Here is a 27763-nt window from a genome sequence, read left to right on the forward strand (position 1 = left end):
TTTTCTAAAACAACTGTAAATGATAACTCCTCCATTTTGGTTGTTTTAAATTCACTTTGTTCTAAAAAAAAAATCTTGAGTTGTTTTCTTTCTTCTGACACTGTGTCTCTCAGGGAGGCTTCTGCCAACTAACCTCAGATCAGGGTGCGTGCCAATTAGTAGTATAAGCCATGAGTCCCTGCACCGGGATACACTTGGTAACTGTTTGAGGGCTCATCGCAAGTAAGGCATTGTGCTAGTTGCTGATTTGAATATAAAGATGCATCAGAACAGCAGCCCTCCAGGAATTTACAGTCTCATAATGCAAGTATCTAAATTAGTCTGCATTCACTCAGCACCAAATCTATCTTTTATTGTGGCACCTGCTACTTGTGTTAATGGTTCTTAGCAATTATTTATGACACAAAATAGATTCAGAGCCAAGAATGGTACACTGTGTTGGAGAGGTTTAAGACAGTTCATTTACAATACTGCATTCTTGTTTTCCCTCTCTTTTTCCTTTTACTGTTGATAGAGCTAAAACAAACGTAAGTCACCACAAGTGAATGTTAAAACATGGGCTATTACTTGAGATCAGCATTATATATCATCTTCTATCCTGTTGAGTTAATGATGCCACATTCACTTTGTGATCTTCTCCCCTCTTTGTTCTTCAGCTATACCAGCCTTTAACACATCATGCCCCACCCTGCCTTAGCACCTTTGGACATATAATACATTTTGTTGGGAATGTTCACCCTCCTTGTTTTTTCCTACTTATCCTTTGGAGCTCAGTTCTGTTGTCACTTTTCAAAGAAGGCTTTCCTGACCTCCCAGACACAGTAGAGTCTACCCATTAAGACACCCATGGTACCCTTCATGGACTTGTTCCTTTTGTAAGTAAGCAACTGAGTAATTGATTATTTGTTTGACTTCCCTGGTAGAAAATATATTCATAAGGGCAACGATGCCATGTCTCTGTTCACAGCTGTATCCCCAGCTTCTGGCAGAAATTGCTGTATAAATATTTGATGAACCAGTGAAAAAATCAGATTTAAGTGTGTAAGTAGATGCTGTTGTAGAATGGCTCCAAAGAATCATATATCAATAGATTTCATTTCTGACAAACCCAGTCTGATAGTTCTCATTAGCAGAGCAGCGTTTATTCATTTATCAGTCAAATACCTCTTTCGTATCTGGGCTAGGTGGTGAGAATCTGAAAGTGAATTCTCCCTCAGGAGGCTCACAGTCTAGTGTTAGATACAGACGTGTACATAGTGAGGGTGCAGCTGACAGACGTCTGCTCTGCAGGACTGCTTTATACCTTAATGAGGGAGTCGGAGGGGGTGACTGAATAGCCTAGAAGTGGGAGTTAGGGAACGTTTCACAGAGCCAAGTCTCGAAGGATGAGTAGGGGTTCCCTTAGTGGAGAGAGCAAACCACTGGCAGAGGCGGGAGATGCAAGAGCATGGTGCGTCTGAAGCATCTAAAGGACTCTGGAAGGAGTTCCCTGGCGGCCCAGTGGTTAGGACTGCGTGCTTTCACTGCTGAGGACGCGGTCCAGTCTCTTGTTGGGAAACTAAGATCCTGCAAGCCATGCAGTGCAGCCAAAGAAACTAAAAATAAACAAGATAAAGGACTCTGGAATTCAAGCAGTGACATCGGGAAGGCACCACACCCAAGTGTTCTCACTCCTTCCTGACTCTAACCTCATCTCTGACCAACCCTCCTGCTATGCTCTGTGCTGCAACCGCCCCGCGGCCTGCTTCTTGAATGCTCTCCACCGATTCCTGCCTTCGAGCTTTGTGCCTGCTGCTCCCCCTGCCTGGAGCTCTGTTACCCAAGATCTTCCCTTTCTCATCATTTGGAGCTCACCTCAAAGATCACTTCTTCTAAGGGACCTTCCCTGACCATTTTATTTACCTGTGACTTTACCATTTTATTATCTTCCTGTCACTCATCACTAAAATTTTTCATATCTAAAATCACTTCATGTCTAAAATTTTTATTTACTTGTTTACCCATTTTAAAAATTACATCTCTCCCATAGAAGTAAGAAGTTCCATGAGTGTTGGGACTTTCATCTGCCCTGTCCTCACAGGGTCCTTCACACCGAGTGCAGTACCTGGCACATAGTAGGCACTCAAGGCTTTGATTGCGATGAACCTGGAGAGGAACGCAGGGACCCAGACCAGAGAAGGCCATTGGTTGTGGTAAACCCAGACCAGAGAAGGCCATTGGTTGTGGTAAAGAGTTTACCCCTTATAAGCAGTGGGAAACTCAAAAGCTGTTAAGCAGGAGAGCAGTGTGACCAAATTTATATTTTAGAAAGAGTATTCTTAAAGCAGCATGGACAGTGGGTTTGAGGGGAATGAGGCTGAAACTGGAAGTCTCTTTGAAAGCTGTTGCTTATTCAGGTCTCTGATCTCATATCAAAAAGACACCTCAGGACTTCCCTGGTGGCACAGTGGTTAAGAATCCACCTGCCAATGCAGGGGACACGGGTTCGAGACCCTGGTCCAGGAAGATCCCACATGCCGCGGAGCAACTAAGCCCATGCACCACAACTACTGAGCCTGCGCTCTAGAGCTTGCGAGCCACAACTACTGAGTCTGCGTGCTGCAACTACTGAAGCCCGCGCGCCTAGAGCCCATGCTCCGCAACAAGAGAAGCCACCACAACGAGGAGCCTGCGCACCACAACGAAGAAAGTCCTCGGAGATCCAGTGGACTTGGCACTTTCACTGCTGAGGGTGAGGGTTCAATCCCTGGTCGGGGAACTAAGATCCTGCAAGCCACTCGGCCAAAAAAAAAAAAAAAAAGAAAGCAATACTAAATAAATAAATAACTACATTGATGAACGTAGTGAATGTAATTTTCATGAATGATTGGGAATCTAAATTGCATTTGAATTGTATGTAGTTGAGGTAGTAGGAAGTGATATGGAAACTGAGAGGGCTTAGTTGGGTGGGGAGGTATCGTGGGTCAAAGATGGGGAGATTTAAGCAAGTTTAGAGAAGACAGTTGCAGGAATGTTTGCGAAATGAAGTGATAGAAGAGACAGGAAGGCATGGATAAAGAGAGTACAGGTGGAGGTGCCAGCCTTAGACTTGGAGAGGGAAAGCTTCTCCTCTGACCCAAGAGTGAGATGCACCATCGCTGTAGGTGTAGCTGGAGGAGTAGAGAGTTGAGGAAAGTCATTTCCTGTGTCCTTACTTCCCTTGAGAAACAGGAGGCAAGTGGTGGCCTAGGGCTTGAGAAATCTAGTGAAAAGTTAGATGTGCCATTGGTGGGGAGTGGAGAGGAAACTAATTAGGGACAAGAGAGAGACTTTCATCATTTTAAGTGACTTTGAGAGAGCAGACGAGCTTGTATCTCATAGGTATGGTACCAATTCACAAGGTTATGGGACTTTCCTCCAACTCCTCTCAATGGTTCTGACATTGAAAGTGAACCCAGAAGAAAGTTAGATTAATCCCAGATTAGGTATTGAAAAGGTACATAGTTAACTTGTAAGTCAAGGGGTAGAGAGTGACATCACCAAAATAGTGGAGTGGGAAGCTATAGGGGTTGGTCCCTCCACCAAAGCAATTGTTGATTTGGAGAGATTGGAATAAGCTCTTTCAGAACTCTGGAACCTGATCCGACCTTATAACAGCTAGGGGACTGCTGGATAAAGGAAGAGGCTGCTATCCTTGGGTAAGAGAGGACATGTGCAAACCAGCCACCAGCCTCCATTCTTCAGCCCTACTGCACATGTGGGGAAAGCGGCCCACATTCCAGGAATGAGGGCTGAGAACTTTGTCCTACCAAAATGTGGGCCTATGTACTTTGGTAGATTTTGCAATGCCCTGCAGAACTGGCACAGATGCTTACCTAGGTTCTGGCCCTCTCAGCTGCAGTTGCTTCCTTTGGCAGCGTCTGTTGGAAGATTTAAAGGGCCAGTATCTTTTGGGGGTTTGCGAGGCCACACATTTTAGAAAATGTTCGTCAGATCACTAGCCGATCACAGAGGAAACATAACAGACGTTTCAGAAACTTCAGCGACCACACACCAACAAGGAATACATACTTTGCCAAAGTAGTTTGGAAAAGTCGCAAATTGACAGCCCTCAGCCAGGAAGAAATGGCAATCCCTGAGGAGTGGGAAAAGCAGATTTCTAGAGTTATTACACTTATTTTCAAAGGAATAAAACTTGAAAAAATCTCACTCACCTGAGTTAAGTAATTAGTCAACTTAAGGAATGTTTGAATTTATCTGTTAAAAACTGAAATTATACATTAAGGTATAATACTACACATTACAAAAACTGTATAAAACCATACAGTTCAGGATTCATGCCTTTCCTTAAAACCTTTTCAACTCCCTTAATTACTCGGTCTTTCCTGTAAACGGCACCTCCCAGTATTCAGCCTCACAAGTTATTAAGGCAAGGTGCATTTTTATACCTTAATCTAACAAAAAGAAAAATCAATGTGTGTGAGATTATGACAGATTTGTTTCACTCATGCATTACTCTCATATTCTATAATATATTCATGTTTGCTTTCATCTAAAATTAATGTCTCCAAATACTTATTAAGGAAACCTGTTGTTCCAAACACTGCCCATGCACCATCTGGAAGGGGCAGCCTAGCTGAGAAGGCATTTAACTGTGTGGCATTAAAAGTGTTAAAACAATCAACATGCAGTATTGATTATAAGAGCAAATATTGCAGGTTTCATCACATTTGAGGAGCTGGAAAATTGTCTTACTCTTTGACTTAGTAATCTCGCACTTAGGAGCGAAGGAGATTTGGGGGAAATAACTCAACAGCAGTGCCTCAAAACGTAACCTTTGGAAATAGGGTCATTGCAGATGTAATTATTTAAATTAGGATGAGATCATAATGCAGGATGAGGTGGACTCCTCATCAAATATGACTGGTTTCCTCATATGAAGACTGCCATGTGAAGACAGACACAGGGAGAACACCATGTGAAGAAGGAAAGATTGCTGCAAACTACCAGATCCTCCCAGGCAAGGGAGGATCCCCTTACAGGTTTCAGAGGGAGGACGGCCCTGCTAACACCATGATTTTGGACTTCTAGCCTCCAGAACCGTGAGACAATACATTGCTATTGTTTTAGTCACCCAATTTGTGACCTTTGTTATGGCAATCCAAGGAAACTAATACGGTGGTCACTTGGTTTTATACCAGGGAGCCATGACCAGACAATAGGGAAAGAACAGTCTGTTCAACAAATAATGCTGAGAAAACTGGACATCCACTTGCAAAAGGAAGAAGTTGGACTCTTACCATATACCACATACAAAAATTAACTTAAAAAAATGGATAAAACACTAACTTTAAAACAGAAAACTACAAAACTCTTAGAAGAAAACAGAGGAAATCTTCATTACTGTGGATTTAGCAATGACTTTTTTTAAAATTTATTTTATTTTTGGCTGCGTCGGGTCTTCATTGCTGCCCCGTGGGCTTTCTCTAGTTGCGGCAAGCGGGGGCTACTCTTCGTTGCAGTGTATGGGCTTCTCATTGCCGTGGCTTCTCGTTGTGGAGCACGGGCTCTAGGAGCACAGCCTTCAGTAGTTGTGGCTCACGGGCTCAAAGAGTGCAGGCTCAGTAGTTGTGGCTTGCCGGCTTCAGAGCGCAGGCTCAATAGTTGTGGCTCATGGGCCCAGCCGCTGATGTGGCATCCTCCCAGACCAGGGCTCGAACCTGCGTCTCCCACATTGGCAGGCAGATTCCCAGCCACTGCGCCACCAGGGAAGCCCCAGCAATGACTTCTTAAATGATATCAAAAATACAGCTAACAGGGACTTCCCTGGCAGTCCAGTGGTTGAGATTTTGCAGGTTCGATCCCTGGTCGGGGAACTAAGATTCCACATGCTGCACGGCCAAAATAAGATTTAAAAAAAAAAAAGAAAAAGTGCAGCTAACAAATGAAAAAAATAGGTAAGTTGAATTTTATCAAAATTAAAAACTTTTGTGCATCAAAGAATACTATCAAGATATTTTCTTCTATTTATTATGAGTAATTTTTCTTTAATTTTCTTAACTATTGGAACTGTCCAAAGTAGAAACTGAGAAGAGCCCTAAATTTAGTACAGAATAATAAGAAATAAAGTCATGCTGAAATTAATTTGCATTTTAAAAATGTCTGAGGGCTTCCCTGGTGGCGCAGTGGTAGAGAGTCCGCCTGCCAATGCAGGGGACACGGGTTCATGCCCCGGTCCGGGAGGATCCTGCATGCCATGGAGCGGCTGGGCCCCTGAGCCATGGCCACTGAGCCTGCACGTCCGGAACCTGTGCTCCGCAACAGGAGAGGCCACAACAGTGAGAGGCCCGTGTACTGCAAAAAAAAAAAAAAAAAAAAAGTCTGAAAAAATTTATAGCCATTGATATCTTAAATCTACAGTTAGATATCTGAAAACTGACTGAAGCATGTAATATGGAAGGTATGTGTCTTGGTATGTTTGGTTTGTAATTTAAGATGGAGGACTAAAACAATAGGACAGGAACTTCCCTGTGGCACAGTGGTTAAGAATCCACCTACCAGTGCAGGGGACACAGGTTCGAGACCCAGTTCGGGAAGATCCCACATGCTGCGGAGAAGCTAAGCCAGTGCGCCACAACTGCTGAGTCTGCGCTCTGGAGCCCGCAAGCCACAACTACTGAGCCCATGTGCCTAAAGCCCGTGCTCCACAACAAGAGAAGCCACCACAGTGAGAAGCCCGCGTACCGCAACGAAGAGTAGACCCCGCTTGTTGCAACTAGAGAAAGCCTGCGCACAGCAACGAAGACCCAACGCAGCCAAAAATAATTAAATAATAAATAAATAAATAAATAAATTTATTAAAAAATAACAATAGGAGAATCACTTCTCTGATTTGTAATAACGATAATCGTGATCGTTTGGATCACTAAAGGAAAAAGACGTACCATATTCATGATGTATGTGAATGCTGTGATCCCATTAATAAAGGTGAAAAACAGAAAGAAAAAAAAAGGACACTTTAAAGTAAGTGAAAACTCATAAAATGGGAGAAAATATTTGCAAATCATATATTTGATAAAGAATTAATATCCAGAGAATATAAATAACTCTGACAGCTCAGCAACAACACCAAAGCCTAAACCTAATTCATAAATGGACAAAGGGTTTAAATAATATTCAAATGGTCAACTAGCACATGAAAAGGTGCTCAATATCATTAGTCATTGGGGAAATGCAAATCAAAACCACAATGAGATACCACTTCACATCTCCCAGGATGGCTATAATTTTTTAAATGTAAACTAACAAGTGTTGGTGAGGATATGGAAAAATTGGAACGCTTACATACTGGTTGCTGGAATGTCAAATGGTACAGCTGCTGTGGAAAACCGTTTGGCAGTTCCTCAGAAACTAAACACAGGGGACTTCCCTGGTGGCGCAGTGGTTGCGAGTCCACCTGCCAATGCAGGGGACACGGGTTTGAACCCTGGTCCGGGAAGATCCTACATGCCGCGGAGCAACTAAGCCCGTGCGCCACAACTGCTGAGCCCACGTGCTGCAACTACTGAAGCCCATGAGCCTAGAGCCCGTGCTCCGTAACAAGAGAAGACACTGCAATGAGAAGCCCTCGCACCACAGCAAAGAGTAGACCCTGCTCTCCACAACTAGAGAAAGCCCACGTGCAGCAATGAAGACCCAACGCAGCCAAAAATAAATATATAAATAAGAAACTAAACACAGAATTATCATATGACCAAGCAATTCTAATCCTAGGTATATACCCAAAAGAATTGAAAACAGGGACTCAGATATTTGTACAGCAGTGTTTGTAGCAGCATTATTTACAGTAGGAAGAAGGTGGAAACAGCCCAAGTGTTTGGAAATAGTGCTGATGGTTACACAACATTAATGCCACTGTACTGTGTACTTAAAAATGGTTGAAATGGTAAATTTTATGTTATGTATATTTTACCACAATTTAAAAAAGAGAGAGTCGAGGGATAGACAGTGTGCGAAGGCAAGTTATTAAAAGTAATAGACCATGTAAGTAAGCCTAGTAGGAAAGTAAGCCTAGGAGGGGTTGGTAAGAAGGAAAGGGAATGTTTGAGGGATTAAAGGATGCAGTAAGTCTGAAGGGAAGGTATTTAGGGAGTAAGATTGAGAGAACTGAAATAATAGCAAGAAGTATTGACTGATATATTAGAATGTTAGGATTTCTTTTTCTTTTTGGTTAATTTGCCTTATTTATTTATTAGCAAATTGGGATTGCAATATATGTAAAGTTTTTATCCTGATTTTTTTCCCTTTAATATTATACTGTGGGCATTTCCCCGTCATTAACCTATTGTTGTATAGCAAAGGTGTATAGCAAAGTGATAGAATTTCGTGGTAGAATGTTTCCAGGTGATAGAGTTGAGGATGTGACCATGGGTGAGGACTGCTTAAAAAGAGTGGGAAATGACAGTCTTGGGAATTGAACGTGGTCACAGTCACATAGGAGGAGGCCTGGAGGGAGCACAGAAGGCCAGCCTGGGCTGGATGTTGAAGCTGAGTGGATGGCAGTGGTTGATTTGTAGGAGCCTCAGAGGAAAAACGTTTATTTCAACTCTATTTCTTAGTGCTGTGCTTTTATTGTAGTATTGACCCAGAGTTTGTTGAATTTCTTTTTCTTGGACAAATTTTGGGAAGCCTGGGAAGGTTGCCAGTCAGGGGCTGAACCAGTCCTAAAGTTGAGAGGTTTAAAACAGGCTCAGGGGTTTCCCTGGTGGTGCAGTGGTTAAAAATCAACCTGCCAATGCAGGAGACACAGCTTTGAGCCCTGGTCCGGGAAGATCCCACATGCCACGGAGCAACTAAGCCCATGCGCCACAACTGCTGAGCCTGTGCTCTAGACCCCGCGAGCCACAACTACTGAGCCCGCATCCCACAACTACTGAAGCCCACATGCCACAACTATTGAAGCCCACGCACCTAGAGCCCGTGCTCTGCAAAAAGAGAAGCCATCACAATGAGAAGCCCGTGCACCGCAACGAAGAATAGCCCCCGCTTGCTGCAACTAGAGAAAGCCCATGTGTAGCAACAAAGACCCAACGCAGCCAAAAATAAATAAACTTATAAAGAAAAAAAAACAGGCTCAGGCTACATTTTAGCTGTTCTGTAGGTACAGAAGTTTTTATCTGATTGTGTATATTAAGATAAGTACAATGAAAAGAGAAAGTATTGGCTTCTTTGTCTTGCTTTTAAAATTGTATGAGCAAGTCTTTGAAGGCTTTTCATCAGTTTTGTTTTTGGAAGTGTATACATTGTAATGCTTCAAAAAGAAGATTTTTTGGATAGAATCTGATCTAAAATTTTATACTGTACATCACATAATTGTTACAAAGTGTGTTCAATTTATCAAATCAAAGAGAAGAAGGCATTCAGAAAGCCCCAATTAATTAAATCATATGTTGAAATTACAGTTTGGCTTCTAATTTTGTTTTCTCTTGTGACAGATCTTTTATATAATATAGTCTCTGATTTATATTGAGTCTCAAAATACTGTTTCCATTTTTCTTAGGAAAACGGGAAAGCATTTCCACAACTTCATTAGTTGGCAAGACCTAAGAGCTATTGAACTTGTAAAATCTTGGAATAGTTCTCTTTTAATGAAGGTAATATTTTTCTTATGTTCGGTGATTTGGTTGTTGCTGTTTTTTCCTGTAAATGCCCTTTAGCCGTAGGCAGAATTGTATCATCGACTGATGATGTCTTAGGACATTAAGCAGAAAATACACACATGCACACTCCCCACCCCAGTGAAATTTAATAGTAGTCACCCAAGAGCGTGCTGGTGGACCGAAGTCCTTAACAGCTGCACATCAGGAACTGATGAGGAGGTTTGGGGTGGACCAGAGGTTCACAAGTTAGTGAGAATTCATTTCCATTCCTGGAGAAATTGAAAAACTACGGACTATGTCCAGAAAAGGTACAGACTATGTCCAGGTTTTATCATCTTTTGCTATAAAAATGGTTAATGGATGTTGGGATAGATAACTGGCTGACTGCCACAAGCTTTCACCATGATGCCTGGCAAATGATGATGCTGATGACTACAGTGACAGCCGTAGTAGCATCTCTCTCTGAAGTGTGAGACTACCTAGTTAAAGAGCGAGACAATTTTCCAGCTCCTGAAATATGTTGAAACCTGCAATATTTGGTCTTAAAATCAATATTGCATATTGATTGTTTTAATGCTTCTAATGCCGCACAGTTAAATGCCTTCTCAGTTAGGCTGCCCCTACCAGGTGGTGCATGGGGAGTGTCTGCAGCATCAGTTTTCCTTGGTAAGTGTTCGGAGACATTAATTATATATGAAAACAAACTTGAATACATTATAGAATATGACAGCAATGCATGAGTGAAACAAATCTGCCATAGGCCCACCCACGATGATTTTTTTTGTTAGTTTAATATATAAAAATGCACCTTGCTTTAATAACTTGTGAGGCTGAATACTGAGAGGTGCTGTTCACGGGAAAGATAGAGTAAGAGAGTTGAAAGTGGTTTTAAGGAAATATTGTGAACTTTGAATGATATAATTTAAAATTATATTATTTATAATGTGCAGTGTTATACTTTAATATATAATTTTAGTTTTTAATAGGTCAAGTCATTAGATGTTCCTTAAGTTAGTCAGTGAGGTGTTTAATAAAACTTTTATTCCTTTTAAAATAAATTGTGAAAACATTTATTTCTGTAGTATAAGCCCCAGATCTCAAATCGTGATGAAAAACTGACATCAAGCACAAAACTGAGCATTTAAAGCACTTGTCTACTTGATATTGAACAGGTATATGATATAAGTTTTGGCCTCTCTTAGCAGAGAAATGCACGCAAACAGACTCATGGAGTTTAGCACACAAAATTGCAGAGCTGGTCCTGCCAGTGAAGGAACCCTACCCTATAATCATCCTTTTCCAGATGCTTATGGTCTGTTGACTCAGGTTCTTGGAAATGTTTAGGGAGGATGTGCCAGAGCGGGCACCAAGGTCATGCGTTTAGCCAAGGCTACCCACAGGCAAAGTGGTGAAGTAATTGGGGCGTGGTGGCAATCTCCTGGCACCACAGTTTCCTCCAGTCACGCCAGGCACCCATGCTTCCTCTCACTGTTCGGATTCTTGCCTGTTGGTTGCTAAGGCTTCTCTTTGCTTTCAGCATAAAAGTCCCAACTCCTTACCAGAGTTTGACCCTGTCTCCAGCTCTGACCCCTTCCCAGACCCCTCTCTCCCTGAAGTTGCTAAGGATTAGGCTCCAGCTTTGTCAGCCCTCAAGCCCTTTCTTACCTGAAGGCCCTCGTATCTGCAAGGGGCTCTCTCTGCCACCATGGCTGGATCCTTCTCATCCTTCAGGGCCCAGCCTCACCACCACCTCCTCTGTGGGAGCCCTTCTCTGCCATCCTATTCATAGTAGCACTCCTCACCCCCCCAATCCGATCTCTATTACTGTCCTTTATTTCTTTCACAGCACTCATCAAATTTCAGAGACTCTGAGATGTACATTTCTTAATTGAAGTTTTAATTGAGGTCATTGCAGATTCACATGCAGTTGTAAGAAATAATAGAGATCCCTTACAGGCTTTGCAGTTTCTCCCAGGGGTAACATTTTACAAAACTATAGCATAATGTTACAACCAGGATATTGACATTAATATAAGCCATAGATCTTATTCAGATTTCCCCAGTTTTACTTGTACTCAGTTCCATCTGTAGGTATGTGTATGTGTTTTAGTTTCTGTACAGTTTTTTCCATATGTTCACGTATCTGTCACCGCAAGGATGATGAACAGACGCGGAACTGTTCCATCACTACAAGGATCCCTCCCTCATGTTGCTTTTCATAACCACATCCACCGCTCTCCTGTGTACCTCCCCACCCTCTCCCATCCCTAGCTCCTTGCAACCACTAATCTGTCCTCCATTACACATTTTTCTCATTTCAAAAATGTTATATATGTGGAATCATGCAGCATAAAACATGTTTTTGATTTGCTTTTTTTACTTAGTATGATCCTCTGGAGAATGCAGGTTGTTACATGTATCAATAGCTTGTTTCCTCTGTATTGCTGAGTTGTATTCAGTGGTACAGATGTACCACCTGTCGAGGGACATCTGTGCTAATTCCAGTTTGGGGCTATGACAAATAAAGCTGTTATGAACATTTGTTTATGGAATTTTATGTGAACATAAGTTTTCATTTCTCTGAGATAAATACCCCAAGAGGATGATTGCTAGGTTATAGGGTAACTGCATGTTTTATTTTGTAAGAAACTGCCATACTTTTTCCCCAAGTGGCTGTACCATTTGCATTCCCACCAGCAATGTATGAGTTATAAGACATACATTTTTTTTCCAATTTTGAAAAGGATGATTTTTAACTAGGATACATTTTTTAATCATCAGGGGTTTTTTGGTCATTTTAACCATAATTTATATCTTACAATTATGTCATAATTTAACTAGCAGGATTTTTTACTTTTTTGCTAGTACGTTAAATAGTGGTTCCTCTTACAACCAGTGTCTTCTTAGGTTATCTCATTTATTGATTTGATTACGTATTTGTCTGTCTCTTCCCACTAGAATGTAAATTTCAAGAAGGCAGGGATTCTGCCTCTTGTTCACTCTGTTTTCTCAGGACCTAGCGCACTTCTTGGTACATGGAAGGTACTCAATAAATATTTGTTAAATATATGAACAAAAGTGTTCCTCGTTCATATGTTGACTAAAAGTGCAGGTATTAGAACTCTTAGTACTTTTTGTGTGCCCCTGCCAAAGTATCTGCATTTTAACAGAAGATCCCTGAAGGATCCTAAATCTAGGTTTTTATACGGAAAAGTATAGTTGCTTATGGAAGAAGAACTCATTTCAGTTCGAAATGTTTCTTAACATATAACACATCAGAAGAAGGATTCTGGGTGTTCACCTTAAATACTTTTAAAAAGTCTTATATTTAATAAGTCATGTAAAATATAAGGAAGTGCAGAAGGTTTGAGTACTGAACAGGGTGAAAAGGAGGGTACAGACTTTCAGTTATAACGATGAATAAGGTCTGGGGATCTAATGCATAATATGGTGACTAGTTCATAATACTGTATCGTATAACTGAAATTTGCTAAGGGAGTAGAGCATAAATGTTTTCACCAAAAAGAAAAAAAGGTGAAAAAAATTAAAATGAGCCTCATTGTTCAAAAAAAAAAGGACAAAACTGAAATGTAGAGAGAACTGAGTCTACACATTTCTTGATTGATGCATTATGCTAAAAATGAAAGAAAAATAAATTTATTTCTATTTTAAATAAATAAACCAAAATCTTTCCATTTATTTTGGGGAGGGGTGGGAATAATAGGAAAAATGCATAAAGTAGGTAAGTTCTCTATAAATGAATGTTTTGTCCAACATCAGTTTCAGAAGTTGAATTGTCCATCTGCATCCTTCTAGTTAGGTAGCAGGATAAGGGTTCATTTTGTTGTGGTTTTTTGGGGTTTCTTTAGTATGTCTTACAAACCTTAAAACTCAATGCTAGTTTTCTGTATAAGGCTTTTTTTTTTCAGCTAAAGGTTTTGCATACGAAAAAGTAAATTGAAAACTGTATGTTTCATCTTCAATCATTAGATAAATATAAATAGTATTAAATAAAATCTCTTATCCCAAATTTTAAGCACTTAACGTATAGGGGGAGCTTCCCTTCTGAGTTAATACTAACTTGATTAAAAATATATTTCTAATAGAAAAATAGCCTTCTCCCTTGACTCTCTACCTTTACTTCCATAGTTAAAAATAGGTAAAGAGGTAGAAAATAGTTATTTTTAAAAGACTTTTATAAGTACTTGAGCCTCTAGTGTTTGCTAAAGAAGTTCATAGTAGATGTGTCACATTTCATAATTTAGAATGCAAATTGTCCTCTTAGGGTGCTTTGCTCGATCTCCTTAAGTGCTGAGAACACTTTATAAGTAGTTAAATAAATTGTTTGCTATTGGGTTTGTTTGCATGTGGATGAAATTTAATATAGAAACATCAAACACCATTAAATGCATTTTCCTAAAATATCTTTTTTTTTAAAATAGCTCATACACAGCTCCTGCCGAGTGCTGCACTTTTTCACTAGAAGTAAACGATTTTTAGCAGCCAGTTTGTTCACTTTCACAACCCAACATGTTTCTTTGAGATTGGCCTGGATTTTGCAGAACCTGGCTGAGGTAAGGAAAGAGAGTGTGTGTGTGTGTGTGTGTGTGTGTGCGCGCGCGCGCACGCGTGCGCGCACGCATGTGTGTGTGTGTGTCTAGATTACAGGGATGAAAAAACTGCAAGAAATAAAGTTAATAATTTGCTTATTTGAGGGAAAATTAAGTGTCCACCACATTGGGATGGAAGACAAGGAATCCTTACTCAGTTTGTTTTTTTAAAACCTTTTTATCTTGAGTCATGGCACATATAGAAAAGTGAACAAAACAAAAATGTACCACTCAGTGATATTTTGTGGAGCAAATATCTGTGTAACACTACTCGAATCAAGAACTAGAACACTGTGGCACTATGTATTACATTTTCTTTCCACTTTTACAATTTACATGTTTATTCCTCAACACTACACTTTAGCTTTCTTTGCCTGAATATTTTTGAATTTTGTAAATGGAATCATACAGTGCTTATTCTTTTGTGTCTGACTCCTTTTGCTTAACATATTTGTGAAATATGATCAAATTTTATGTAAATTAATTTCCTTATATTTTCATTGCTATTTAGTGTTCAGTATATGATTTTACATAGTTTATCCATTTATCCATTTCGTTCATGTACATTTGAGTTATTTCCAAATGTACATTTTGGGCCATTATGAATAATGCTATGTAAATGCATTTCTGCTGTATCTATACATGGGAATGGAATTTTTAGGGTATGAATGTGTATATATATTTTCACCTTTAGTGGATAATATCAAACATTTTTCCACAGTTTTTGACAATTTACACACCCCTCATCAGCGAAGGAGGGAATTTATAATTTCATTTACCATCATAATTGATATTATCAGTCTTTTTTTTTTTTTTTTTTTTGCGGTACGCGGGCCTCTCACTGTTGTGGCCTCTCCCGTTGCGGAGCACAGGGTCCGGACGCGCAGGCTCAGTGGCCATGGCTCACGGGCCTAGCCGCTCCGCGGCATGTGGGATCTTCCCGGACCGGGGCACGAACCCGTGTCCCCTGCATCGGCAGGCGGACTCTCAACCACTGCACCACCAGGGAAGTCCTATAAGTCTTTTTAATTTTAGTCATTTTGGTGGGTAGGTAGTGATATTTCATTGTGGTTTTAGACTGGATAAAAAAGCAAAATCAAACTATATGCCGCCTTATGGGAGACATACTTTAGATTCAAACATACAAATCAATTAAAAGTAAAGGGATGGAATCTATGCAACGGAAACAGACTCACAGACATAGAGAAGACAGGCTTGTGGTTGCCAAGGGGAAGGGGGAGTGGGGAGGGAAGGATTGAGTGGTTGGGATTAGCACATGCAAACTAGTATATATAGGATGGATAAGCAACAAGGTCCTACTGTATGGTGCAGGGAACTATATTCAATATCCTGTAATAAACCGTACTGGAAAAGAATATGAAAGAGAATGTATGTATATCTATATAGAATCATGTGGCTGTAAGGCAGAAATTAACACAACATTATAAATCAACTATACTTCAATAAAATATTTTTTTAAAAAGCAAATGAGTGGAAAAGATTTCCATGCAAACAGCAACCACAAGCTAAGTGACTAATATCAGATGAAACAAACTTTAAAAAGAAACAAAAAAAATGTTGCTAAAGAAAATAAAGGCATTTTATAAGAAGAAGAAGTCCATCCATCAGAAATATATAACAATTGGGACTTCCCTGGCATTCCAGTGGTTAAGACTCCACACTTCCACTGCAGGGGGCACAGGTTCCATCCCTGGTCAGGGAAGATCCTGCATGCTGAGCTGCGCAACCAAAAAATATATATATGACAATAATGCACATAATAACAGTGCTCCGAAATACAGGAAGCAAAAACTGACAGAACTGAAGGTGTAAATAAACAGTTCACCAGTGGTAGTTAGAACAACTAGAGAGAAGATCAACAAGGAAATAGAAAACTTGAACAGCATAAACCAACTAGACCTAATAGACATTTATGGGAAACTAATAACAGCAGAATATACATCCTTCTTAAGTGCACATGGAACCTGCTCCAGGATAGAACATATGCCACACCATAATACAAGTCTCAATAAATTTAAAAGGACTGAAATTATACAAAGTATTCCTATGACTACAAAGGAATGAAATTAGAAGTAAGTAGCAGAAAGAAATTTGGGAAGTTCAAAAATATGTGGAAATTAAACAAAGCACTTTTAAATAATCAATGGGTAAAAGAAGAAGTATCAAGAGAAATTAGAAAAATTTTGAGATGAATGAAAATGAAAACACAGTATACTAAGATATGATGTAGCAAGAGTAGTCTTTACAGGGAATTTTAGAACAAAACTATATTACATAGAGAGACTACATGAAAACAAATCTAATATTCTCTCTTAAGACACTGGAAAAATGTGAGCAAACTAAACCCAAAGCAGGCAGAAGGAAAGTAATATAAAGGCTAGAGTGAAAATTGATGAAACAGAGAATAGAAAAACAGTTGAAAAAATCAACAAAACCAAAAGTTGGTTTGAAAAGATTAGCTAGACTGACAACGAGAAAAAAAAAGAGAGAAAGATCCAAACAACTGAAATTATGAATGAAAGAGGGAACATTAATTCCAACTTCACAGAAGTACAAAGCTCTATTAAGCAATACTATGAACAAGTGTATGCCAAATTAGATAACTTAGATAAAATGGAAAACTTCCCAGAAATGCACAGACTACTCAAACTGACTCAAGAAGACATATACAAGCGGAATAAATCTTTTGTCCTTTAAAAAAATTAGTACATGTTAATTTTAGAGGAGTTTTAGGTTTACAGAAACATTGAGCAGAAAGTACAGAGTTCCCATATTCCCCCCAAAACGGTTTTCCTGTTGTTAACATCTTGCATTAATATGCTCCATTTGTTGCAATTGATGAATCAGCAGTAATACATTATTATAAAATATTATTAATGTAATGTATCTATGATTACAGTGTCATACAAAATAGTTTCATTGACTAAAAATCCCCTGCACTTCATTTATTCATCCCTCTCCTCTTACCCCTGAAACCCTGGCAACCACCGATTTTTTTTTTTAACTGTCTTTATATAGTTTTGCCTTTTCCAGAATGTTGTATAGTTGGAATCATACAGAATGTAGCCTTTTCAGACTGGCTTCTTTCACTTAACAATATGCATTAAAGGTTTCTCCATGTCTTTTTGTGGTTTGATAGCTTATTTCTTTTTACCACTAATTAGTATTTCATTGTGTAGATGTATCACAGTGTGTTTATCCAGTCAGCTATTGAAGGATATCTTATTGCTTCCAGTTTTTGGCAATTATGAATAAAGCTGCTGTAAACATTTGTGTGGAGGTTTTTGTATGAACAAATTTTCACCTCGTTTGGGTAAATACCTAGGTATGTGATTGCTGGATCATATGGTAAGACTATGTTTAGCTTTGTAAGAAACTGCTAAATTGTCTTCCAAAGTGGTTGTACCATTTTGCATTTCTACCAACAATGAATGGGAGTTGCTTCACATCCTTGCTAACATTTGATGTCAGTTTTGGATTTTAGCCATTCTGATAGGTGTGACATAGTATCTCATTGGTTTAATTTGCAATTCCCTAATACAGGGGTCCCTAACCACTGGTACTGGTCGGCGGTCTGTTAGGAACGGGGTTGCACAGCAGGAGGTGAGTGGTGGGCAAGCGAGCGAAGCCTCATCTGCTGCTCCCCATCGCTCGCATGACCGCCTGAACCCCCCCCCAGCCGCCGTCCATGGAAAAATTGTCTTCCATGAAACCGGTGTCTGGTGCCAAAAAGGTTGGGGACCCGCTGCTCTAATAGCATATGATGTAGAAATGTGACTCTACTCTCATTTCTTTTCCTTTGCATTGACAAGGACCTCCAGGATATATTGACTAGAAGGGATGACTACAAACATCCTTTTCTCATTCCTGATCTTGGAACAAAAGCTTTCAACATTTCACATTTAGTATAAATTTCTTTAGCTATCCTTTATCAAATTAAGGAAATTCTCTACTTTTCCTAGTTTGCCAAGACATTTTGTTATGACTGGATGTTGACTTTATCAAACACATTTTCTGCGCTTATTATCTAGGTGTGACAACCTGCTTGGCGTTTGTAGGGCATCTTAAATTCATTGTTTGATATCTGTTGTTGATTTGGAAAATTTCTCAGCCATTATCTTCAAATATAAATTTCTGCTGCATTCTGCTTATCTCCTTTCCTTCTGAAAATCTGATTACATGTATGTTAGACCTTTTGACTAAATCCTTTCTGTCTCTCACTCTGTCTTACGTATTTTCTATTCTTTGGTCTCTATGGACTTTATTCAGGATATTTTCTTCTAACCTTTCTTCCAAATCTCTTATCTCTTTGTTTCTAATGTGCTATTATGAAAACCCGTCCATTAAGTTCTTAATTTTTTTAGTTCTAGAATTTCACTTGTTTTCCCCACATAATTAGCATGGTATTTTAAAAGTCCATGGCTATTAATTCCAATATCTATAGCTCCTATGGACTGTCTCTTTCTCCTCCCCCCACCCCCTGCAATGTTCTCTTGTTTCCTTGAATGCCTGGTTACTTAATTGGTTTTTTAAACAATTTTAAGCCACTTTATTGAGGTATGATTATTGGCATACAAATAGCTATGCATATTTAATGCATACAACTTGATGAGTTTGGTGAACCTGGCTACTTGTTTGTATGTATGTGTGTATATATATATACATATATATGTGTGTGTGTGTGTGTGTGTATATGTGTGTGTATATATATATGAACTAGACATTGTATTTGTGAGCTTGTGTGTAGAAATTACGAGAGCCTTAACATATGTTGCTCTGGATAGGATCTATGTATGCTTCTTCCATTCTTCTATGCACCAGCATTATCTCAATTCAATTTAATGATTGAGATGGTTCAAAGCTGAGTTGGAGTTCCTATAAGAGCCCATCCTTCTAGTTTACCCTTTCTCCGAGGGTAGAGCCGTTAGGAGTCTTAACCCAATGTGCAGAGGATTGCCCTTGGTCCTCCTACCTTAGGAAGCCCTGATACCTACTCTGTGTCCATCTAGCCTCACAAGGGCCTACTACCTATCAATCAGAGGGCCTGGCTCTCAAATATTTTTTTTAATAAATTTATTTATTTTATTTATTTATTTTTGGTTGCATTGGGTCTTTGCTGTGCACGGGCTTTCTCTGGTTGCAGCGAGCAGGGACTACTCTTCGTTGTAGTGCGCGGGCTTCTCATTGTGGTGGCTTCTTGTTGCGGAGCATGCTCTCTAGGCATGCAGACTTCAGTAGTTGTGGCACCCAGGCTCAGTAGTTGTGGCGCACGGGCTTAGTTGCTCCGCGGTATGTGGAATCTTCCCGGACCAGGGCTTGAGCCTGTGTCCCCTGAATTGGCAGGCAGATTCTTAACCACTGCGCCACCAGAGAAGCCCTCAAGTATTTTTTGAATGAGCAAATGAACTTACTACCTGGCATGCATTATTGCTACTTGCTGAAATACAGATTAACCTTTGTCTAATCTGAAACAAATTTTAGAATCACAATTTCTAAATTTAAGAAGAGTTTGAAATCTAATAATATTACTTTAAGTACTCCATATGTAAGTGGTATAGTACTTGACTCTTCAAAATACTAGTTATAAGTAATCTACAAATGACTTCTTTTTTTGGAACTCATGTCATCTGTCTTCTTTTTTTTTTTTTTTTTTTTTTGCGATACGCGGGCCTCTCACTGTTGTGGCCTCTCCCATTGCAGAGCGCAGGCTCAGCGGCCATGGCTCACGGGCCCAGCCGCTCCGCGGCATGTGGGATCTTCCCGGACCGGGGCATGAACCCGCGTCCCCTGCATCTGCAGGCGGACTCTGAACCACTGCGCCACCAGGGAAGCCCATGTCTTCATTTTATTGATCCTTTCTACTGTTAAAATATGATTCATTCTTAAATGTCTCCATTTGCTGTTTTTTTAAATCTCATTTATTTAGCAAGCTTTATTTTTTTAACATCTTTATTGGAATATAATTGCTTTACAGTGTTGTGTTAGTTTCTACTGTATAACACAGTGAATCAACTATATGCATACGTATATCCCCATATCCCCTCCCTCTTGCCTCTCCCTCCCACTCTCCTTATCCCACCCCTCTAGGTGGTCGCAAAGCACTGAGTTGATCCCCCTGTGCCATGCAGCTGCTTCCCACTAGCTGTCTATTTTACATTTGGTAGTATATATATATGTCATATTCCATTGTATATATGTGCCACATCTTCTTTATCCATTCATCTGTCAATGGACACTTAAGTTGCTTCCATGTCCTGGCTATTGTAAATAGAGCTGCAATGAACATTTTGGTACATGACTCTTTTTGAATTATGGTTTTCTCGGGGTATATGCCCAGTAGTGGGATTGCTGGGTCATATGGTAATTCTATTTTTAGTTTTTTAAGGATCCTCGATACTGTTCTCCATAGTGGCTGTATCAATTCACATTCCCGCCAGCAGTGCAAGAGGGTTCTGTTTTCTCCACACCCTCTCCAGCATTTATTGCTTGTAGATTTTTTGATGATGGCCATTCTGACAGGTGTGAGGTGATACCTCATTGTAGTTTTGATTTGCATTTCTCTAATGATTAGTGATGTTGAGCATCTTTTCCTGTGTTTTTTGGCAGTCTGTATATCTTCTTTGGAGAAATGTCTATTTAGGTCTTCTGCCCATTTTTGGATTGGGTTGTTTTTTTGATATTGAGCTGCTTATATATTTTGGCAATTAATCCTTTGTCAGTTGCTTTATTTGAAAATATTTTCTCCAGTTTTTTTTTAACATGTGCTATATGAAAGGAACCCTCCTAGTGCTGGGGTTATAAACGCAATCTAGTTCCTGCTCTTAAGGAGCTTAGGGAAGTAATGATGCTATGAGATAATGGCTATATGGAAGTTGCCCGTGTGGTACTGGGTTAGGCACACCCAAGAAATGCTAGTCTTGAAGGACAAATAGGAGTTGAAGAGGTGATCAAGTAGGATTTGTGGAATTGTTTTCCAGTAAGTTAATGATATCTTTACAAGCATGCCAATTTCTCTATTGGCTAGTTTAAAGAGGTTTTGATTCTTTTGTTTCTTTTGGTAGATTTTTTCTGTGACATTCCAGGTAAGTAATATTTTAGGCTTTAAAGGCCATGAGGATTCTGTCACAAACAGTCTGCCATCGTAGCATGAAAGTAGCCATAAATAATACATAAATAAATGAGCATGGCTGTGTTCCAGTAAAACTTTATTTAAGGACATGGAAATTTGAGTTTCATATACTTCTCATCTGTCACAAGGTATTCTTTCTGTTCTTTTAACCACTATAAAATTACAAAAATGTTCTTAACTTGAGGTACAGACAACAGGTTGGATTTGACCTATGAGCCATACTGTGCCATCCCATTTTAGACTTTCTATATTTAGACATATTTGTATATCTAAACTGAAAAAGAGATACACTTTGTTTTTTTCATCACAAAAGTAAACATTCTTGGTGTAAAACTAAAGCCTTTCATACCCTATAGTAATTGCTTAGAACCATTGGGGGTAAATTCTAGAAATTATTTCTCTATGTATATATTAATTTTTATAAAAAATGGGATTATATTGTATTTAGTGGTTGGCACTTAGTCATGCACTTAATAATTTAGCCTTTTGAATTGATTTTGTGCTGTTGTGTTTTCAAGGTGCGAAAGGCAATTGAAGAAGAAAATTGCTGCTTTGGGACTATTGATACCTGGTTGTTACATAAACTCACAAAAGGTAAAGATGATTTGATAGATCTGTATCTCAAGTAAGTGGAATTTGACTGACAGAAATGACTTATCTGAAAAAAGTGGAAGTTTGAAACTTTTTCCCCCATATCCCAGACATACTGTTTCTTTGGTACCGTAGTTACTTCATATTATACTAAAGCTAGATTAATTTCAGATTTATTCTAAGAGGAGGGTGATTTTAAAATTGTGATGAAACCTCAAACATAAGACCGAAGAACAGTTGTAATTTCGAGAGTGGTAAGACTTGAGTTCAATTCCTAATCTACCACTTTGCAACTATACCTATAGTATAGCTATAGGTAATCACGTTGCTTCTCTGAGCCCCTTTCCACATCTTTAAACTGGGAATCATGATATGGAAATGTGCCTGAAAGTGCTTTTGTAAAGTATAAAATTTCAAAAAGGTTTAGTGGGAAATTGCTTTGGAGACTTTGCACTGGAAATACACATTTTGGAATGAATTTGAGGGCAGACAAAGGTTGAGACTATAAACTAGGGATAGGTGTTGATTTATGCTACCTGATCATAAATAAATTATTTCCAATATAAATTTAGGTTCTGAATTTGCCACAGATTTTTCAAATGCCAGTACAACTGGACTTTTTGACCCATATGAGGTAAAGTTTTTTTCCCTTCTTTTTTCTTTTTGAATTTATTTATTTTATTTATTTTACTTTTGGCTGCATTGGGTCTTCATTGCTGCTCACGGGCTTTCTCTAGTTGTGTCGAGCGGGGGCTACTCTTCGTTGCGGTGTGCGGGCTTCTCATTGCGGTGGCTTCTCTTGTTGTGAAGCGTGGGCTCTAGGCACGTGGGCTCCAGGCACGCGCGGGCTTCAGGAGTTGTGCACGTGGGCTCAGTAGTTGTGGCTCGCAGACTCTAGAGCGCAAGCTCAGTAGTTGTGGTGCATTGGCTTAGATGCTCCTGGCATGTGGGATCTTCCCGGACCAGGGCTCAAACCCGTGTCCCCTGCATTGGCAGGTAGATTCTTAACCACTGAGCCACCAGGAAAGCCCCTTCCCTTCTTTTTGAGTCACCAATTTTTCTGTAATTTAGCTTGGATTCTGATGACATGTTTCTGTGCTCAGATGTGTTGGAGTAAGCTCATCACCTCCCTGCTTTCAATCCCGCTCTTTCTGCTGCCTCCCGTGAAGGATACAAGGTAATAATGAAAATCAGACATGGAAACCAGCAAAATTGTCCCTGAATTCACCTGGCCTGTGTGGGGAAAAGCATCTTATTATACGTTTGAGGTGCTTGTATGTTCATTATGTAACTTTTTGGCCTACGCTAAAAACAATTTGCTGAATTTTAGAATTAATATTTCTAGAGCTATAACTTACTTTTTAACCAATTTTATTTGAAGCCACAATTTTGGATCAGTGGATGAAGAGATATTTGGCGTGCCTATACCAGTAGTGGCCTTGGTAAGTAGAAAACTTGAGGGCTTCTCCTTGTATAGTATAAACTAAATGAATGTATATGAATAGTTAGGATTAGATTTAAGAAACAAAAAAGGTCCTTGCAGAATAAAGTTAAAGTATCTTTTTTCTTTTTAACTTAAAGGGCTCTCAATATAATCAGAAGTGTTCTCCACTTTCTGGAAAAGGGACCCGTGGGCCAGTGTTCTATCATGGAAATATTTTATAACCTTTTCTGACTTCTCTATATATAGTTTTTCAGAAAACTGTGTTAAAGTTTTTTAAAATGTTGTATTTTGAGTAATGTGTGGCTTGTATTTAATACTCTGAGATAAAAAACCGTGATGGGGCCAAGGCTTAGTTTATATATGACATAGTATAATGATAAACCGTGATAGGGCAATTAAAGTAAAGAAGAAATATATTTACATTTTATAAAATCCTTCATCAGCATCTACTTAGCTGGTAAAGAATTTGTGGATGAGTGAAAAATTAGCTGTTTCTGATTTTTGAGGTTTCTTTCTTGATTATAGAAACTCAGATCTTGCCTTTAATTTCCTGTAACAGCTTAAACAGGAGGTATAGAGCATCTGTCCCTAGATGGGCAGTCACTATGGTAGGTGGAGAAATCAAGTGAGGGGAGGGGAATTAAATTCTCAAGTTACAAATTCCTGGAGAGGATCAGTCTTAGTAGGCTCAGGTTTAGATTAAGGTATGGCTAGAAGACATAGATTAGTGAGAAAGCATTCTTCAGATGAGTTTTAGTCCTTAAAATATTGCTGTATATATATCTACATGTAGTTACATTAACCAAATGTGATAGGGAAGTCCCTGGTGGTCTAGTGGTTAGGATTTGGCACTTTCAGTGTCATGGCCTGGGTTCAATTCCTGGCTGGGGAGCTGAGATCCTGCAAGCCGTGAGATGTGGAGAAAAAAAAAAAGTTATAATTATTTTTAACAAAAATATTTGTTTGGGAAATGTATATTTTTAACCTACATCTACTTATACACCTATCTCTCTTATTAAAAGAGAAATTTGTGTGGCCAGTTATTTTGACTAATGAATGAAAATGCTTGCAAGTTGCAAATGAACAATCTTAGTTGTTTTTTTCTGGACAAATTTTTTTTTTCTGGACAAATTTTATTCTGACTTTTATTTCTAAGATTATTCTTATGATACTTAAAAGTGGTGAAGTAGGTAGACTGCTGAAAATTCCTGAGACACGTTAGTTATCCCCATAACATTAGTCCTAGAGAGACTCCTATCGTATAGTTGTTGCTCTCTGTTTCCTTTTTTTAAGGAAAAGGAAATAAAATGGTGGACCATGAGAATACAATAAGTAAGACAGTGGGATACAGTGAAATGGAACACTGCTAAGGGCCCAAGGTCTTATTTTGAATGTTTTTGGCAGGTTGCTGACCAGCAATCAGCCATGTTTGGAGAATGCTGCTTCCAGACAGGAGATGTGAAGTTAACCATGGGAACTGGGACATTTTTGGATATTAATACTGGAAATAACCCTCAACAGAGTGTTGGAGGTAGGTAGTTAGAATATATCCTATTTATTAATAAAATATCCCTTCTTTTTACTTGTTTAACTTTTGTGACACTATTTTATTATTTTATATTAAGGATATTGTCTAATATTTTTCATTATTCTTCTTAGAGACAGTTAATCCTCATTTCCCTTTTTTCTTAAATTAAAAGCACTAAAAAATGAGAAAGATTTTAGGGAAAAGTTCAGAAAGACTAGGGTATTTTGGTCAGCTTTCCAAATATTTACCTATAATACATGTTATATTTGTTGAAAACATCTTTCTAGGCCTCTAAAATTTCTTTTATGTGTTAGAATTTCTTATTTTTGTGATACTTTTTGGCGGTGGTACTTCTCAACTAGTGATCCATGCATATTTAGGGTTTTAATGACAATTGCTAAGAATTTGCTCTCTCTAATGGAGGAAATCCTGGAATGCACAAACCAAGAAATTTAGATTGTGTAACTATACCCAGGAGAGCTTGGGGCTCTTAGTCTGAGCTCTGGTCTCCTAACATGGTTACTAAGAGGTGGATTTAAAAATGTTTTTCTTGCCTTTCATCCCCCTAAAATTCTTCCTTTTTCCCTAACTGGGAAAATGAAAGCTGGAAAAATGATCATTATAAAAATTAAATTAAATGAAAAAAAAAAAAACCAGAAGAATGATCATTGTTTCTATTTAGGAACGTTGTGTAGAAACTACAGATCGGGGACTTCCCTGGCAGTCCAGTGGTTAAGATTTTGCCTTCTAATGCAACAAATTCAATAAAGAGTTAAAAAAAATTAGTAACTACAGATAAATGCAATAGCATGGTTAGTTGTCTGACAAACCAATCTCATAATAACCTTTAATTTCTCAATTAAAATATTGTTTCTGTGTTTCTAGAGACACAGATATGCTTGTAGCTACTAAAAGCTAATATTTATTGTTCTTTTTCTATGCCAGGCACTGCCCTAAGTCCTTTTTCAGTTTATTTTCACAGAAGCTCTCCGAGGTAGACCACTTTACAGTCGAGGAAACTGAGACTAAGAAACTAGAAACTTGTAAGACCACACCTAGAAAATGAGAGAGGGCTGGGATTTGAACTCAGGCAGTCTGACTCCACAGGCATGTTGCTAGTTTTTGAGATAATCAAATTGTTCCACTGTAGACTTCTCTGTAATGAATTCACTATTTATTGTGTGACTTATATTGTCTATTTGTTTTTAAGGCTTTTATCCATTAATTGGGTGGAAGATTGGGCAAGAAGTGGTGTGCTTAGCTGAAGGCAATGCAGCAGACACCGGTACTGCCATACAGTGGGCTCAACAGTTAGGTGAGTCGTCTGTTTCAACAGATTTCATAGGCCAGACATAACTCAGGAAAGCCACAGGATCGCAGATCAGCACGAATGGATGATTCAAATGAAATGAAATAAAATGACGTGCTAGAAGAAAATACAGGATGTTATTTTTATGACATTGGAATGGTAAAAGGCTAGGCATTAAAGCCAGATACCATAAAGAAAAAGAATAATAGATGTAAGTATAGAAAACATTAGAACGTGTAGGGAGAGATGCTGTAGCAAAGTTGAAAGACAAACTGGTAAGGACAATTTGTGGCATATGTTAGAAAAATTTAAAAACATGACCAAAAAATTGGACAAAAGGCAGAGGAATAGGTATTTTTTAAATCAAGTGACTGTTAAAATATGCTGTTTAAATTCAATAATCAAAGAAATACACATTTAAAAATTGATGTCTCCTATGATTGTCAGAAGTTAATTACTTCTACGATGCTCAGCATTGATGGAAACGTAGAGAGAAAAGTATTCTTGTTTTCCATTGCGATGAACCTTAATTAGTATGGCCTTTCTGGAGGGCAATTAGGCAACATGTATCATTTTATAGAGTACAGACCCTTGGCCCTCAGGTCTATTCTTTGTTTCCTAAGACAATAATCATACAGGTGTGCAAAGACATGTGTACATACATGGGTGTTTAACACGGCAATTGGAAATAAGTTCCTGTCTAACAATAAAGCGTTAAGTAAGTAAATGTCAGTACATCCATATAGTGGAACGCTGTACAAATAACACAAATACTGTAGTCACAAATAACCGTGTAGTTGCACATCTTATTGACATGCAACATTGTCTGTGATACATTAAGGAAGGGATGAAGCAGTCACAGAACAGCCTGTATGAATATTTTTTGCTTTTTTTTAAAAACAGCTTTTTGAGATATAATTCACATGCCAAATAATTCACTTACTTAAGGGGTACAATTCAGTATTTTTTAGTATTTTCACAGGGTTGTGTAGCCATCACCACAATCTAATTTTAGAATATTTTTGTTCTCCATAAAAGAAGCCCCCCTACCCCTTGGCGGTGACTCCCTGTGCTACCCCCCAGCCCTAAGCTACCATTAATCGACTTTCTGTCTCTATGGATTTGCCTGTTCTGGACATTTCATATGGATGGAATCAAACAATATGTGGTCTTTTGTGACTGGCTTCTTTCACTCAGCATGTAATGTTTTCAAGGTTCACCCATGTTGTAGCATGTATCATTACTTCATTTCTTTTCATTGCTGAATAATTTTCCACCATATGGATGAACCAGCATTTATCCATTCAACAGTTGATGGCCATCTGGGTTGTTTCCACTTTTTGACTGTTGTGAATAATGAAGAGCCTATATATTATATAACCATATTTAATGCATACAGTATGTAGTGTTATATACCAAAGTATTAACAATAGTTATGTCTGATGATTAAATTATGAGGGGCTCTGCTATCTACTTTGCTGATTTGAACTAAA

At 38.8% G+C, this 27763-nt stretch overlaps 1 protein-coding gene across 4 annotated transcripts in view; it reads left to right on the forward strand.

The window, feature by feature from the left end:
- GK5 (glycerol kinase 5) overlaps nt 1-27763 on the forward strand; it is a 76356-nt gene that overhangs the window by 23540 nt on the left and 25053 nt on the right. For all 4 annotated transcript variants that reach the window (XM_033402780.2, XM_049709829.1, XM_049709830.1 and 1 more), the window contains exons 4-11: nt 9539-9632; nt 14081-14212; nt 21917-21992; nt 22562-22623; nt 23093-23166; nt 23371-23431; nt 24838-24964; nt 26172-26276. In XM_033402780.2, coding sequence (XP_033258671.1) covers nt 9539-9632; nt 14081-14212; nt 21917-21992; nt 22562-22623; nt 23093-23166; nt 23371-23431; nt 24838-24964; nt 26172-26276 — 731 coding nt within the window. The remainder of the gene's footprint in view (nt 1-9538; nt 9633-14080; nt 14213-21916; nt 21993-22561; nt 22624-23092; nt 23167-23370; nt 23432-24837; nt 24965-26171; nt 26277-27763) is intronic.

The sequence above is a fragment of the Orcinus orca genome, chromosome 5, assembly GCF_937001465.1.
Source record: "Orcinus orca chromosome 5, mOrcOrc1.1, whole genome shotgun sequence".
Taxonomy (NCBI): Eukaryota; Metazoa; Chordata; class Mammalia; order Artiodactyla; family Delphinidae; genus Orcinus; species Orcinus orca.